Source organism: Lepus europaeus, chromosome 13 (genome assembly GCF_033115175.1).
Source record: "Lepus europaeus isolate LE1 chromosome 13, mLepTim1.pri, whole genome shotgun sequence".
Lineage (NCBI taxonomy): Eukaryota > Metazoa > Chordata > Mammalia > Lagomorpha > Leporidae > Lepus > Lepus europaeus.
The window spans coordinates 69,393,076-69,407,563 of NC_084839.1; the positions used below are offsets into that span (position 1 = coordinate 69,393,076).

The following is a 14,488-nucleotide window of genomic DNA, read 5'->3' on the forward strand; positions in this document are numbered from 1 at the left end:
AGAGTAAAATTTGATGAAAAACAGTTATAAAATTTCTAATCTCTCTCTTCAAAAAAGGAGGCAGCCGTTCCCAATGCTATTATACAATATTAATAATATTCACCATTTTTAGAATAGGTAGGGATATTATGCTTTTCTGTTTAGCATAAAAACCTGTTATTGCCTAATAGATTTTATTTGTATATGCTCCAATTAAGTCTGTGAATGTCATCTGATTGCAATATAATCAACCAATTTTAATGGAATTCTAATTTACACGTATTTAACAATCTGCATAGTCGTAAAAGGATAAAAGTTAAAAAAAAGAAAAACTTTGAAATTATCACTTCCTAGTCGTCCTGCACAGAGGTTGAAGTTTGACTCCAAGTGGAAAGTATATCAATTTATTTTAGGCCTTGTCACGAGGCCTCCACATCTAGCGATAGATAACTATTCCAATTGGATTTCTAAAGAAATGGAGACAGTTGCTTGTAATTTTAACCCCTGCCTAACGAAAATAATTTCATTTGGGAGCAAATATTTTTTGACTTGAAAAATAACACTGTAATAGTTTGTGTAATCAGTCGTGGAACAACCTTTATCCCTTTCTAACTACGCAAATTGCTAAATAAGTGTAAATTAGAATTCAGTTAGAGAGTTGATTATACTGAATTAATTTTTAAAACCAAGGGCCTACGCCCACCGCTGCAACTCCAGCAGTGCAAACTCTCCCATCCCCCCTACCCAAGGAGGTACGGTGGGAAGAACCACTAGGTCTCTGAAGTTGTGTTTACAAAATGCCTTAAGTTCGTTTACCTTAAACAAAAGGTTTCTGGGGGTGGGGTGGGGTGGGGGGAAGACTCCTTTCTCTCAAGCACTCTACACAAACATCGCGAGAAAAAGCGTTTCCCTGGGCCCCTCCCTCCCAGCCCCTTCCGGCCCGCTCACTTCCTGCCTGGCGGTGCCCTGACGTCAGCGGCGCGCCGGGGTGCGTGAACAGCGATAACTAGGGCGGAAGTGCTCCCAGCGGAAGTGATCGCTGCGCAAAGCGTGGGTGGGATGGCCGCGGGCCGGCACTTTCTACGTGGGCTTCGAGCAGCCTTGAGTTCCATGGCTCAGAACGCGCTCGAGGGTGCGCCCTCTTCCAGGGGGCTGCACGCGGGCCGCGGACCCCGAAGGCTCTCCATCGAAGGCAACATTGGTAAGGGCCGGAAAGTGGCTGCGAAGCCATGGCCTCCTCCAAGCTGGTGACTTGAGAGGCTGGGAAAGGAAACTGGGCCCAGAATCCCCCTCCCCCGTTCCACCCCCAGCGTCTAATGCGGCGAAGCTGCTGGTTCCGAGCTGTAGGGCCTTTCCTCTCCCAAAATGCACTGTGGGGCTTTGCCTCTGATGTTTAGGTCATCGAGCATCACGCAGTCCCCGCCCACAGGGACACGTTTACTGGGGCATAAAAGCCCGCAATCAATAACTAGGACAAGAATTCTGTTTGTTTTAGTAGAAATGGAGGCGGCTTTTTAGTATTCCTAGATTTAGGAAAGAACAAAAAATGTAATGCCCAGTTAAAATTTGGATAAACAAGGAATGTTGTAGATCTTAAATCCAAATTTAATTGGCTGTCCTGTATTTTATCTGTCAGCCCTACTCTAAGAGATTTCTTAAACCTGTCATTTGGATACCACTTTCACCATTTTTGTCTTGTCCTTGTGCTAGCTACACTAATTTCGTAGATAGTTCTTAGAAGGAACTCACTTTTAACAACTGAAAACGTGTTAAATTTAATTTTTTAAAACTGAATTTGAACTTTGTTATAAAAATAGAGACCCAGTATCTTAAAAAGTAGTCAGAAAGCAAAATGAAAGCAAAAATTTCAACTTAATATTACTGAATTCCGATTTAATAGTTAAGAGCTGCAAAGGCAGTGAGCCCTAGTGGCAATAACAAGTGTTGGAAAACTGAAGACACTTTAGCAGCAAACTGAGAATTTCTCATTTTATTCATTCAACAAATCGTCCTATGAGCCACCTTCCATATGCCGGCGCCGGTCTTGGCTTGAGGATACAGCGGTGAACAGAACATATGAAAGTCTATGCTCTCGTGGAGCTTTAGTAAGGAGAGGTGGACAGTGTAGTAGTGAGTATGATGGAGAAAAGTCAGGCACGCAAGACTGAGGGAAGTTGTCATGTTGAGTAGTCAAGAAAGGTTTTCCTGAGAAGGTGGCGTTTGGGCAAAAACCCGAGGAAGATGAGGGAATGGACCGTGTGGGTTAACTCGGAGAAGAATTTGCCAAGCAGAGTGAAGAGAAAGTGGAAAGTCCCTGAGGTGGAAATGTGGTCAGGGACTAGGAGGGAGGTCACTGTGGCTGGAGGAGAGTGAGGGTGGAGAGTGGAGGGAGATGAGGTCAGAGGGCAGAGGGGGCAGCACAAGGGTATAGGCCTGTAATCTATCACAGCTTTTCAGTCTGATTGAGACTGGAAGCCCCGCGGTTTGAGTTAAATGATAAAAAGTTCAGGCTGGCTTGTAGGTGGAGAGTAGGTGGTGTTAATTAGGAGGTAAACACTGCAGTAACTTATGGAAACTTGCTGCGAAGGGCAGGTGTTCAAGTGACGGGAAGGGAATGATTGATCACCTGTGCAATACTGTTTAAATGAACGTCTTTGGTGAATTTGAAGAGTGGTTTTAGGAATGGTAGAAGTGGAACCCTGGATAGCATAGGCTCAGGGAGAGTGGGAGTTGAGGAACTGGAGACAGAGTAAGATGATTATTCAGAAGTTTCCTAGAAAGGGGAGTTCCAGGGTAGCAGCTGAATTTTTTTTTTTTTTTTAAGATTTATTTGTTTTATTTGAAAGGCAGAATTAGACGGGAGAGAGAGCTTCATCTAGTTCACTCCCCAAATGGCCACAATGGCAGGGGCTGTCCCAGGCCGAAGCCAAGAGCTTCATCTGGGTCTCTCACGTGGGTGCAGAGGCCCAAGGACCTGAGCCATCTTCTGCTGCTTTCCCAGGCACATTAGCAGGGAGCTGGATCGGAAGTGGAGTAGCCAGGACTCAAACTGGTGCCCACAAAGGATGCCCACACTGCAGGCTAACTCAGCAGCTGACATTGAAAAAGGGTTTGAGGGGCCTGCGCTGTGGCGTAGTGGATAAAGCTGCTGCCTGCAGTGCCGATATCCCATATGGGCGCTGGTTTGAGACCCGGCTGCTCCACTTCTGATCCAGCTCTCTGCTAATGCCTGGGAAAACAGTAGAAGATGGCCCAAGTGTTTGGGCCCCTGCACCCACGTGGGAAGACCTGGAGGAAACTCCTGGCTCCTGGCTTCTCTCTCTGCCTCTCTTTCTCTGTGAAACTCTGACTTTCAAAAAAAAAAAAAAAAAAAAAATCTTAAAAAAAAAAAAAAAGACAGAACCACGAGGAGTAGCTGATTGGCTACCACCAGATTACTCATTTCACCTTAAAAAAAAAAAAGAGGGTTTGAGAGCTTCTTCCTCTTCCTCCTCTTCTTCTTTGAGCGTGTTTGTAAGCTGACAGATGATCTAATAGAAAGGGAGAAAATTGGCAAAGCAAGAGAGGGGCTAGAACTTTTGGAGTGATTTTTCAATAAGCAAAAAAGAATGGGGTCTGTTGCCCAGGTGGAAAGAGGTCAGCACTAGCTGAGAGCAGGGTTTACCCCTGGTAACAGGAGGGCTGGCAAACTCCATGAGCACTGACTTGAGTAGGTATGGACAGAACTTGGGGAAGATCTTTTGGCTGTGTCTGTTTCCCCAGTGAAACAGGAAGAAAGGACGTCACTAATGATGGGCTCTAGGGGAAGGAGACTTGAAACAGTAGTGAATGAGCAAAAGTGTCCGAATGCTGGGCAGCATCAAGGGCCCGCTGTAGGCTAGTGGTTACGAGTGGAAGTGAGGCCAGTCACCACGGCTGTGTTTTGTCTCTAGACAGACATTAAAAGGAGTGAGAAGAAAGGGTTCTGGTACCCGCCTGATGATTATATTTAAAGATGTTGTCGTGTACTTTAAAAAGCACATCCCTAAAAGAAGTTCTATCAGAACACAGCAGGACCAGAGGACTTAACAAAATAAGTCCTTTGGCCAGGTTCCCTGGTGGAGTTTGAGTTCCCTCGCACTTCCCTTTTGCTTCCTAGCCTCACGGATTTCTGTGCTGCCTCCTTGCTTTCTCATGTGGCAGAGGCTTGCTGAGTGCCTGCTAGGAGTCCACCGCATGCCAAGCACGGTACTGAATGTGAGACAGCGCTTGTCCTTCAAGGTGCTTACAAGCAAGTGAGAGAAGCAGACTTCTAAACCTAATTTCCATGTTGTGTGATGTGGTCCATGACTGGACATGGAAACAAGTCTATGGAATAGGAATGTTTTTTAAAGATTTATTTATTTGAAAGGCAGTATTACAGAGAGGCAGAGAGAGGTCTTCCATCTGCTGGTTCACTCCCCAGATGGCCACAATGGCTGGAGCTGGACCAGTCCGAAGCCAGGAGCTTCTTCCTGGTTTCCCACGTACGTGCAGGGGCCCAAGGACTTGGGCCATCTTCTACTTCTTTCCCAGGCTGTAGCAGAGAGCTGGATTGAAAGTGGAACAGCCGGTACTTGAACTGGTGACCATATGGGATGTCCGCCTGGCAGGTGTCAGTTTTACCCACTACACTGCAGCGCCAGCTCCTAGGAATTCTTGATGGGAGTAAGGGAAGAAGAAGACAAGTGTTTCAGGCACAGGAAATAACGTTTGCCAAGACAATGAAGCTTGAAGAAATACATGTGGGTTTTTTTTTTTTTTTTAAAGATTTATTTATTTATTTGAAAGTCAGAGTTACACAGAGAGGAGAGTCATAGAGAGAGAGGTTTTCCATCCACTGGTTCATTCCCCAGTTGGCTGCAATGGCCAGAGCTGCGTCGATCCAGAGCCAGGAACCCCTCCGGGTCTCCCACGTGGGGCCCAAAGACTTGGACCATCTTCTGCTGCTTTCCCAGGCCATAGCAGAGAGCTGGATCCAAAGTGGAGCAGCTGGATTGAAAGTGGAACAGCCAGGCCTTGAACCGATATGGTATGCCAGTGCTTCAGGCCAGGGCGTTAACCCACTGCGCCACAGCGCTGGCCCCAATACGTGCAGTTTTAACCAAAGAGAAGTAGCTGGTGTGTAAGGGGCTTGGAGGAGGATGGCAGAAAAAGAGGTTAGAAGGGTAGGAGTTGCCAAATGTTGAAGAGCTTTGTGACCATGCTAGGATTTTATCTGGTTGCTAGTGGGAAGCTACTGAAGACAAAGCTGTTAGGTGCCACAACTAGATTAATTTTATTTATTTGAGAGACAGAGCTTGTTTGCTGATTCACACCGCAAATGGCTGCAATGGACAAGTCTGGTCAAGCCAAAGCTGGGAGGCAGGAACTCAATCCAGGTCTCCCAAGTGGGGAACAGAGCCATTATCATTGCTTCCCAGGGTCTGCATTAGCCACCAGCTGGGGTCAGGTATGCCAGTATGGGATACAGGCTATGCCAAATACCTGCCCCTAGATTGATATTAAAAAGGAAATTGGGGGCTGGCGCTGTGGCTTAGTGGGAAAAGCCACCGCCTGCAGTGCCAGCATCCTGTGTGGGCACTGGTTCAAGACCCAGATCCTCCACTTCTGATCTAGCTCCCTGGGAAAGCAGCAGAAGATGGTCCAAGTCCTTGGGCCCCTGCATCAGCATGGGAGACCCAGAAGAAGCTCCTGGCTTCAGATCAGTCCAGCTCTGATTGTTGAGGCCATTTGGGGAGTAAACCAAAGGATGGAAGATCTCTTTCTCTCTGCCTCTCTCTAATTCTGCCTTTCAAATAAATAAAATGAATCTTTTAAAGACATTGACTAGAATCACTGAATTGACGAAAGCTCCATAAAATAGGTGCTTTGTCTTATTTACTGCAGTACTATGAGTACCTTGCATCCAGTTTTTTGAATAAATGAATTAGAATAGTTTGGAGTAGGTAGACTGGATTTATAGTAATTGAGGGGAAGAAAGATGCAGGCCTTAACAGAGGGAATGCAGGACAGACATTGATGATCTGAGACAGCTTTAGAAGTGGGATTCACAGGACTTGGTGGCCATTTAGAAGTAAGGAATCGGCTGGCGCCGCGGCTCACTTGGCTAATCCTCCGACTACAGCCGGGAACCCCGGGTTCTGGTCCCAGTCAGGGCGCCGATTCTGTCCCAGTTGCTCCTCTTCTAGCCCAGCTCTCTGCTGTGGCCTGGGAGTGCAGTGGAGGATGTTCCAGGTCCTTGGGCCCTGCAGCTGCATGGGAGACCAGGAGGAAGCACCTGGCTCCTGGCTTCGGATCGGTGCAGCGTGCCGGCCGCAGCGCACTGTCCATAGCGGCCACTTGGGGGTTGAACCAGCGGATAAAAGAAGACCTTTCTCTGTGTGTCTCTCTAACTCTGCCTGTTTAAAAAAAAAAAAAAAAAAAAGGAAGAAATAAGGAGGAATAGTGATGACACTTAAGTTTATGCAAAAGCTAAGATGGAAATAAAAGAGATAATTTGAGGGTGATACAAGTGATTTTTTAAAGTTTACTTATTTATTTAAAAGGCAGAGCAAGAGACAGAGCGATCTTCCATCGCTGGTTCTTTCTCCAGATGATGTCGACAGCCAGGTGTAGGCCAAACTGAAACCAGGAGCCAGTTTCCCACATGGGTGGCAGGACCTTCCCAGGTGCATTAGTAGGGAGCTGGATCAAAAGTGGAACAGCCAGGACTCGAACTGGCACTCCAGTAGGGCATTCCAGCATTGCAAGCAGAAGCTTAATCTGCTGGGCCACAGTGCTGGTAGACTGTGTGAGTTACTTTGAGATTTACAGAGATCCATATTCTGAGGCAGATTGGGATCAGATTGTGTACCTGGTGATGAGACTGGAATTGAGTGCTGCGGTTTCAGAAAGGGAAATTGTTGACTGGTAGTGGTATTCGTTGATGGTTTGATAGTGTATGCAGTTGCCCAAGGAAAGGATGATGTCAAGGAGGCTGGGGGACTTAATCTGGCTGTTTTTACTTTCATCTCTCCATCACCCCACACACCATGATGGCTGTCCCCAGACAGAATTAGTCACTGCCTCCTCTGTGGGCTATTAAAACATTTTGTACGCACAGCTTCTTCAGCATTTGAGTTCTGTTGAGATTGTTTGCACATTCAACACCTTTCCTGGGTTGGAGTCACTCAGTGTCCTGTTGATTTTTGTATCACTGGCACTAACTCCCATGCTTGATCCGTTGTACTCATTCAGTGTTTACCAAATTCTTGAATCCTGTGCTGTGACAGCCATGTGGAAGTTAGTCATTGGCACATACAGAAAGAATATACTAAACTTTTTTAAAATCGAGTTACATTTTTCTCTAACCACAGGTGGCATCCCCACACAGATCAGAATGAGAGTGCCATTTTGGGGAAACTGGGATAGGAGAAGATGAACCCCTGCCTAAACAAAGTAGGCTTGCCATTCTGAATCCTGTTAATCTGATCTTGAAATTGCAGACTGCCAGGGCCAGTGCCATGGCTCACTTGGTTAATCCTCTGCCTGCAGCGCCAGCATCCCACACGGGTACCAGATTCTAGTCCCGGTTGCTCCTCTTCCAGTCCAGCTCTCTGCTGTGGTCCTGGGAGGACAGTGGAGGATGGCCCAAGTGCTTGGGCCCCTGCACCCGCATGGGAGACCAGGAGGAATCACCTGGCTCCTGGCTTCGGATCAGTGCAGCGCCAGCCATAGTGGCCATTTGAGGAGTGAACCAATGGAAGGAAGACCTTTCTCTGTCTCTGTCTCTCACACTGTCTACAACTCTACCTGACAAAAAAAAGAAAAAAAAAAGAAAGAAAGAAAAAGAAATAAATTGCAGACAGCCACATGGGAGAATGGTCCAGTGAAGTGGCACCTAATGGCATCTAAAGGGGTTTATGAAACCTTGTGTGAAGTGCGACTGAAATGCAAAAGCTTGATACCAAGAACCCCTGAAAATCTAAGAAATAAAATACCTAGCTTTGGAAGATAATATGCTTTAGTGATGAATAATCTTATCTTCCAAAGCCATTGTATTTTATGAATACAAACATAAGTTGGAGAAAAAATTGCTATATGAAATAGAGTTGTCCCTAAGTTATCTCAGACCATTCTCACTTTTTGTTTTCAAAGACCAACCAGAGAAAAGCAAAATGTTTTGTACTTTTCAGTCTAGAGGCTTACACTAAAGCAGTAGAGGGTTCCCTAATAACATGTTGCCTGCAGCATTCAAAACTAGATGTTTAACATCTCTAAAGTGTTTTTTACTGAGTTTAAACAATTGAGCAAGGAATTGGGGGGGGGGGGTGTTCAAGAACTCATTTGAAACTCTGTGTAATGGATTTTTTGTTTTTCTGATTCACTGCATTTCACTCATCCGTCCATCTCTTTTTTAAGATTTATTTAAAATGCGGAGTTAGAGTGAGATCTTCCATATGCTGGTTTGCTCCCGAAATGGCCACAATGGCCAGGGCTAGGCCAGGCTCAGGCTGAAGCCAGGACTGGAATACCATCCGGGTCTCCTACATGGATGACAGGGGCCTAAGAATTCAAGATCTTTTCTGCTGCCTTCCCAGGCACATTAACAGGGAGCTGGATTGGAAGTGGAACAGCAGGGACTCAAAATACGGAATCCATTACATATAGGATGCTGGCATCACAGACAGGAACTTAACCTTCTATGCCACAGTACTGATGCCTCTTTCTGTTTTTGATAGGTACTAAGACAGCCAGATCCTCATTCACTGGTAGCCACTGTACAACAGCCCAGGCTGGGCTAGGCCAAACCTAGGAGCTCCAAACTGTCTCCCACAGGGATTTCAGAGATGCAGGTGTTTGAGCCTTCACCTACTGCTTCCAACGTGTACATCAGCAGGAAGCTTAAATTGGAAGTAGATCCAGGACTTCAAACAAGCATTCTAGTAGTGGGATGCAGGGGTCCCAAGCAGAGTCTCAACCACTACTGCAATCCCCTATCCCCTTCTCTATTCTTACTACCTGGCTAGAGATTCAGGAAGCAAAGGGAATAAGGTTAGTTTGTGTCTTCAAAGAGCTAGCTCCCAGTCTAGCTGGAGAGAGTGATGAGTGAACAGATAATTGGAGCATAATACCTTGGTAAACCAGAGCAGGCAGTAATTAACTCTGCCTAGGGGTGAAGTGGAGCTGGAGAGAAAGTGACAGTGGAAGATAAATCACAGGGTAGGCAGAGTCAGGGAAGAGGGCTTTGCTAGCCCAGAAGGTCTTTCCTTCTCAATGGACGGGTTTGGATTGTTATTTGGAAGTGAAGGACTTCTAGATTATTTTGTTTGTTTTGATAAACATTTTCCGATGCAAAGAAAATGAATCAGAAGTAAAAATGTGTAAGTTTCTTTTAATGTATTTTTTAAACTTTTAATATAAAGTAAAAATGTATTACATTTCTATTTTAAGCCTGCCGCCTGATCTGTTAAGTTTGCCCAAGGTGCTTTGAGGTTCAGAGCCCATACAATCCTGGGTCTCCAGGTTGTAATATGAAATCCTCAAGGGCAAGATCTCAGCCTCGGTCATTATTTTAGTTATAATGCCTGCTTTTTGGTAGCCACCCAATAAACATCTGTTGGTTGAATGAATGAGTGAAATAATGCAGCATCAACTGCAGTTCCTGACAAAATAAAATATTATTTGGGTATTAAAACAAATAGTATCTTACTGCTAGGTTTTAGCAGAATATGGCTATAGCAGGAATTGTAGTTTATAGAAAAACTTGTTGGGAGCAAAATACCTGGCTTACAAAACTATGAACATTAACAACAGAATTCTTTGGTTGATTTGTAGAGGGGCAATCCTGGAGCTAATGGAATGAACATGTTTAAGTAATACACTCTTAAGAAAATACCTCCTACCATGTTTAAAAGTCATGGCTGATGTAATAAAACTCACTGATAGCTAAGACCCTGAGGGAAGGTTTGATGTTGCTTGTGAGGTCTGGTGCCTCCCAGATTTCTTGGTATTAAGGGGATTTTTTGAAAGATAATGTTTAAGGGGGCTCTGACCAAATTGTGTTAAGTCTGAGATAATGATAAGAGGCCAGTATTGCCTGAGGAAGTGAGGCTTTCTGTAGACAGTATTCTCATGGTCAGGAGTAGGTCTCTTAGCAGTAGAGAACCAAACACCACCACAGTTTTTGTTTTGTTTTGTTTTTAATATTTTATTTATTTATTTGAGAGGTAGAGTTACAGACAGAGGGAGAGACAGAAATCTGTCCACTGGTTCACTCCCCAAATGGCCACAATGGCCTGAGCTGAGCCAATCCAAAGACAGAAGCCAGGAGCTTCTTATGGGTCTCCCATGCAGGTGCAGAGAGAGCACTTGGGCCACGTTCCACTGCTTTCCCAGGCCATAAGCAGAGTGGGATCGAAAGAGAAGCAGCTGCAACATGAACCAGTGCCCATATGGGCTGCTGGCGCTGCAGGTGGAAGCTTATCTTGCTCTACCACAGTGCTGGTCCCACATCACCATCTTATGAAGCACCTGGAAACACTTTCAAACACTTGTCTTTAGAAATATTTTTAAAAACACAGCACCCAAGCAAGAAGAGAAAAGCCATTTTGATTAGATATGACAGTACTAAAGAAGATATTCTGTCTCTAGTTTTACTCTAAATATATAACTGGCGGCTGACACTGTGGTGTAGCAGGTAAAAAGCCACCACTTGCAGTGCCGGCATCCTCTGTAGGCACCGGTTTCAGTCCCGGTTTCTCCACTACTGATCCAGCGCTCTGCCATGGCCTGGGAAAGCAGTAGAAGATGGCCCGAGTCTTTAGGACCCTGCACCCACGCACAAACAACCCAGAAGAAGCTCCTGGCTTTGAATTGGCCCAGCTCCGGCCGTTGTGGTCATTTGGAGAGTGAACAAGTGGATGGAAGACCTCTCTCTTTAACTCTGACTTTCAAATAAAATAAATCTTTTCTTAAAAAATAAACATATAGGGCTGGCACCGCGGCTCACTAGGCTAATCCTCCGCCTTGCGGTGCCTGCACACTGGGTTCTAGTCCCGGTCAGGGCGCCGGATTCTGTCCCGGTTGCTCCTCTTCCAGGCCAGCTCTCTGCTGTGGCCAGGGAATGCAGTGGAGGATGGCCCAAGTGCTTGGGCCCTGCACCCCATGGGAGACCAGGAGAAGCACCTGGCTCCTGCCATCGGATCAGCGCGGTGCGCCAGCAGCACCGCGCCAACCGCGGCGGCCATTGGAGGGTGAACCAACGGCAAAGGAAGACCTTTCTCTCTGTCTCTCTCTCTCTTACTGTCCACTCTGCCTGTCAAAAAAATAAAATTAAAATAAACATATAACTGAATTCTTAAAAAACTTTTAATAATGCCTGGCAGAGCTCATATCCAATGGACTTAGTTTAAGAAGTACTGCCCTGGGGCCGGTGCTGTGGCCCCAGGCAAGAACCATGTTTTAGAACAATCTGCAGTGTAAAAGTTGACCATCTGGGGCATATGTTAAGCTAACACCTAATCAGGGCAGGTTGTTATCAGATAATACACAAAGTTAACCAACTGGTACCTAACACTAGTGGTAAGAATTTGAGATGAGCTAGAGTAATCCTGAACTTGTGAAGAGATGAGACCTTAGGATTGGTAGGGGAAAGGATTTAGACATGGGTCTAGAAGAGCAGGGGAAAGCATTTACTCACTGACGTGTGGGAAGAGCAGGGGCTGAGCAAATGTGAAAAGGCACACACAAGTTGAGTGGAAGTGGGGGCTGAGAGGAGAGCGTGACTGTACAGAATGCACACTGTTTGTTCTTACCCTGGGTGTTCAGAGAGGAGTTGGGGTGGTGTGTCATAAATGTCATGTATTGGATGTGTAGGCTCTTAATGCTGAGACATCAAGCACTCCTGATCAGTAATCACCAAGGACTAATAGGATTGACTGGAAGGGTACCCATCTTCTTTCTCTGGGTTCCCTTTGGATTCCTTTTAAAGGGGAAACTCATTTGAAAGAGACAAGCTTTTAAAATAATTTGACAGGATAAGACAGGTCTCTCCCCAAATGCCCACCACATTAAGAGCTGGGCTAGGACGAAGCCAGGAACCTGGAACTCATTCCAGGTCTCCCATATGGGTGGCAGGTACCCAGGTACTTGAGCCTTCACTCACTACCTTGCAGGGTGCACATTACCGGGAAGCTAAAATCAGAAGTGGAATAGGGACTGGAACCCAGGCAGTCTGATATGGGATGACAGCATCCCAAGCAGCGTCTTAACCACTGTGCCAAATGCCTGCTCAAAGATGGATCACTTTTGATAGAAGATTGAGCTTCAAATATGCTCTTGAGGTTCAGTTTTTTATTTTTGACAAGTTCAGCCTTTAGAAGGATCTGAAATTAATAATAGACTGTGTGCCTTATTCGTTTAACCAGGTTATTAGGCTGAGTTTTGTTTTCTACCTGAAAGAGCCCATCTTCTACCTGGAGAAACACAATTACAATTGCAGTAATGGAGTCTCATCCAGAGTACCAGGCCAAGCACCGATGAGAATTAGCTAATCCAGTTTAGAGGCATCTGAGTTCAGGGAAGGCTTCCCACTGAGCAGAACCTTGAAGATTGAGTAGGACTTGGCCAGATGAGGAAAGGAGGTACTCTAGGAAATGGGAAAGCATATGCAAAGTCACATTTTCAAGAGACGAAGAGGCATGATTGGAGTTGCCAGGAGTTTGGTCCAGCAGGAGCGCAGAATGCCCGAGAGAAAGTTGAGGCCAGAGAGGAATGTGCGGGAGCTGATCTTTTGTATCTTATAGACCATGCAGAGGACCGGGATCTGGTCAGACAGGCAATAGAGAAGTGTTGAAGAATTTTTTTTTTTAAAGATTTATTTATTTATTTGAAAATTGGAGTTACACAGAGAGAGAAGGAGAGGCAGAGAGAGAGAGAGGTCCTCCATCCGCTGGTTCACTCCCCAGTTGGCCGCAACACCCAGAACCATGCCGATAGGAAGCCAGGAGCTTCTTCCGAGTCTCCCACACGGGTGCAGGGGCCCAAGGGCTTGGGCCATCTTCTACTGCTTTCCCAGGCCACAGCAGAGAGCTGGATTGAAAGTAGAGCAGCAAGGACTCGAACCGGCGCCCATATGGGATGCTGGCCCTGCAGGTGGCAGCTTTACCTGCTACACCACAGCACCGGCCCCAAGAAGGATTGTAAGCAGTGTTACTTCATGTTTAGTATGGCCGTAGCATGGAGGATGGATTGAAGAGGACGCTCTTGGAGAGGCAAGAGATGATGACAACCTGGTCTGAGCATGCAAGTGGGAATGGAGAGAAAAACCAGTGGGAAAAATTGAGAAACAGATGCAAAAGGACTTGTGGCTGCGGGACTGTTGATTGGCAGAGGAGGAAGTTCTTACAGTGAGTGGATGATGCTGCCAAATCTGGAGGTCTGGGATATACAAACAAGCTCAGCTTAGTGGGAAGGAAAATAAGTTAATTTAGAGAATATATAGGTTTGGAGGTGTTTGTGGGACATTGAAGTAGAGATGTCTGGAGTTCAGATTAGTTAGGGCAGACATTGCTATAAATGGGCAGTGATAACCTGAATTTGTGGTATACAAGATTGATTTCGTCTGCAAAAGGTATCTGAAAGCAGCCACTGTTTTCCTTCTCTGCTGTCACCCTCATCAAGCTGCTATCATCTTACTGGTGTGCCTTCTTCCCCTTCAGCCTAAGCTGACTCAACTGGCAGAATGATCTTTCCGCTTTCTGAGGGTGATCACCAAGTCTGCGGATACTGTCCCTACAGCAGGAGCTGTCATATCCCCTCCTCTCTCCCATTTTGCATGGTAACCAGTAAAGAATGTTCAAAGGTCTTGTAATTTCTCTGCTTAAAACCTGCTATCCATGGGGCCGGTGCTGTGGTGCAGTGGGTTAATGCCTTGGCCTGAAGCCCAGCATCCCATATGGGCGCTGGTTTGACTCCTGGCTGCTCCACTTCCCAGCCAGCTCTCTGCTATGGCCTGGGAAGGCAATAGAAGATGGCCCATGTGTTTGGGCCCCTGCACCCACGTGGGAGACCTGGAAGAAACTCCTGGCTCCTGGCTTCAGATTGGCGCAGCTCCGGCCGTTTTGGCCAATTGGGGAGTGAACCATCGGATGGAAGACCTCTCTCTCTCTCTCTCTGCCTCTCCTCTCCCTGTGTGACTCTGACTTTCAAATAAATATTTAAAAAAAAAACAAAAACAACTTCTGTCCAGCTGGGCATTGTGACTCAATGGGTTGAACCACTGCTTGGAATGCCCAGAGCCCATATTCAAGTGTTTGGTTCAAGTGCCAGCACCTTTACTTTTTTTTTTTTTTTTTTTTTTAAGATTTATTTATTAGGCCGGCGCCGTGGCTTAACAGGCTAATCCTCCGCCTTGCGGCGCCAGCACACCGGGTTCTAGTCCCGGTAGGGGCACCGGATTCTATCCCGGTTGCCCCTCTTCCAGGCCAGCTCTCTGCTATGGCCCAGG

At 46.1% G+C, this 14,488-nt stretch overlaps 1 protein-coding gene across 2 annotated transcripts in view; it reads left to right on the forward strand.

The window, feature by feature from the left end:
• Positions 1 to 992: 992 nt before the first annotated feature.
• Positions 993 to 14,488, forward strand: part of DGUOK (deoxyguanosine kinase) — a 36,569-nt gene continuing 23,073 nt past the window's right edge. The window contains exon 1 of one of the 2 annotated variants that reach the window (XM_062209676.1): positions 993 to 1,180. In XM_062209676.1, coding sequence (XP_062065660.1) covers positions 1,039 to 1,180 — 142 coding nt within the window. In that variant the 5' untranslated portion in view covers positions 993 to 1,038. The remainder of the gene's footprint in view (positions 1,181 to 14,488) is intronic. The other variant, XM_062209677.1, reaches the window with a different exon arrangement.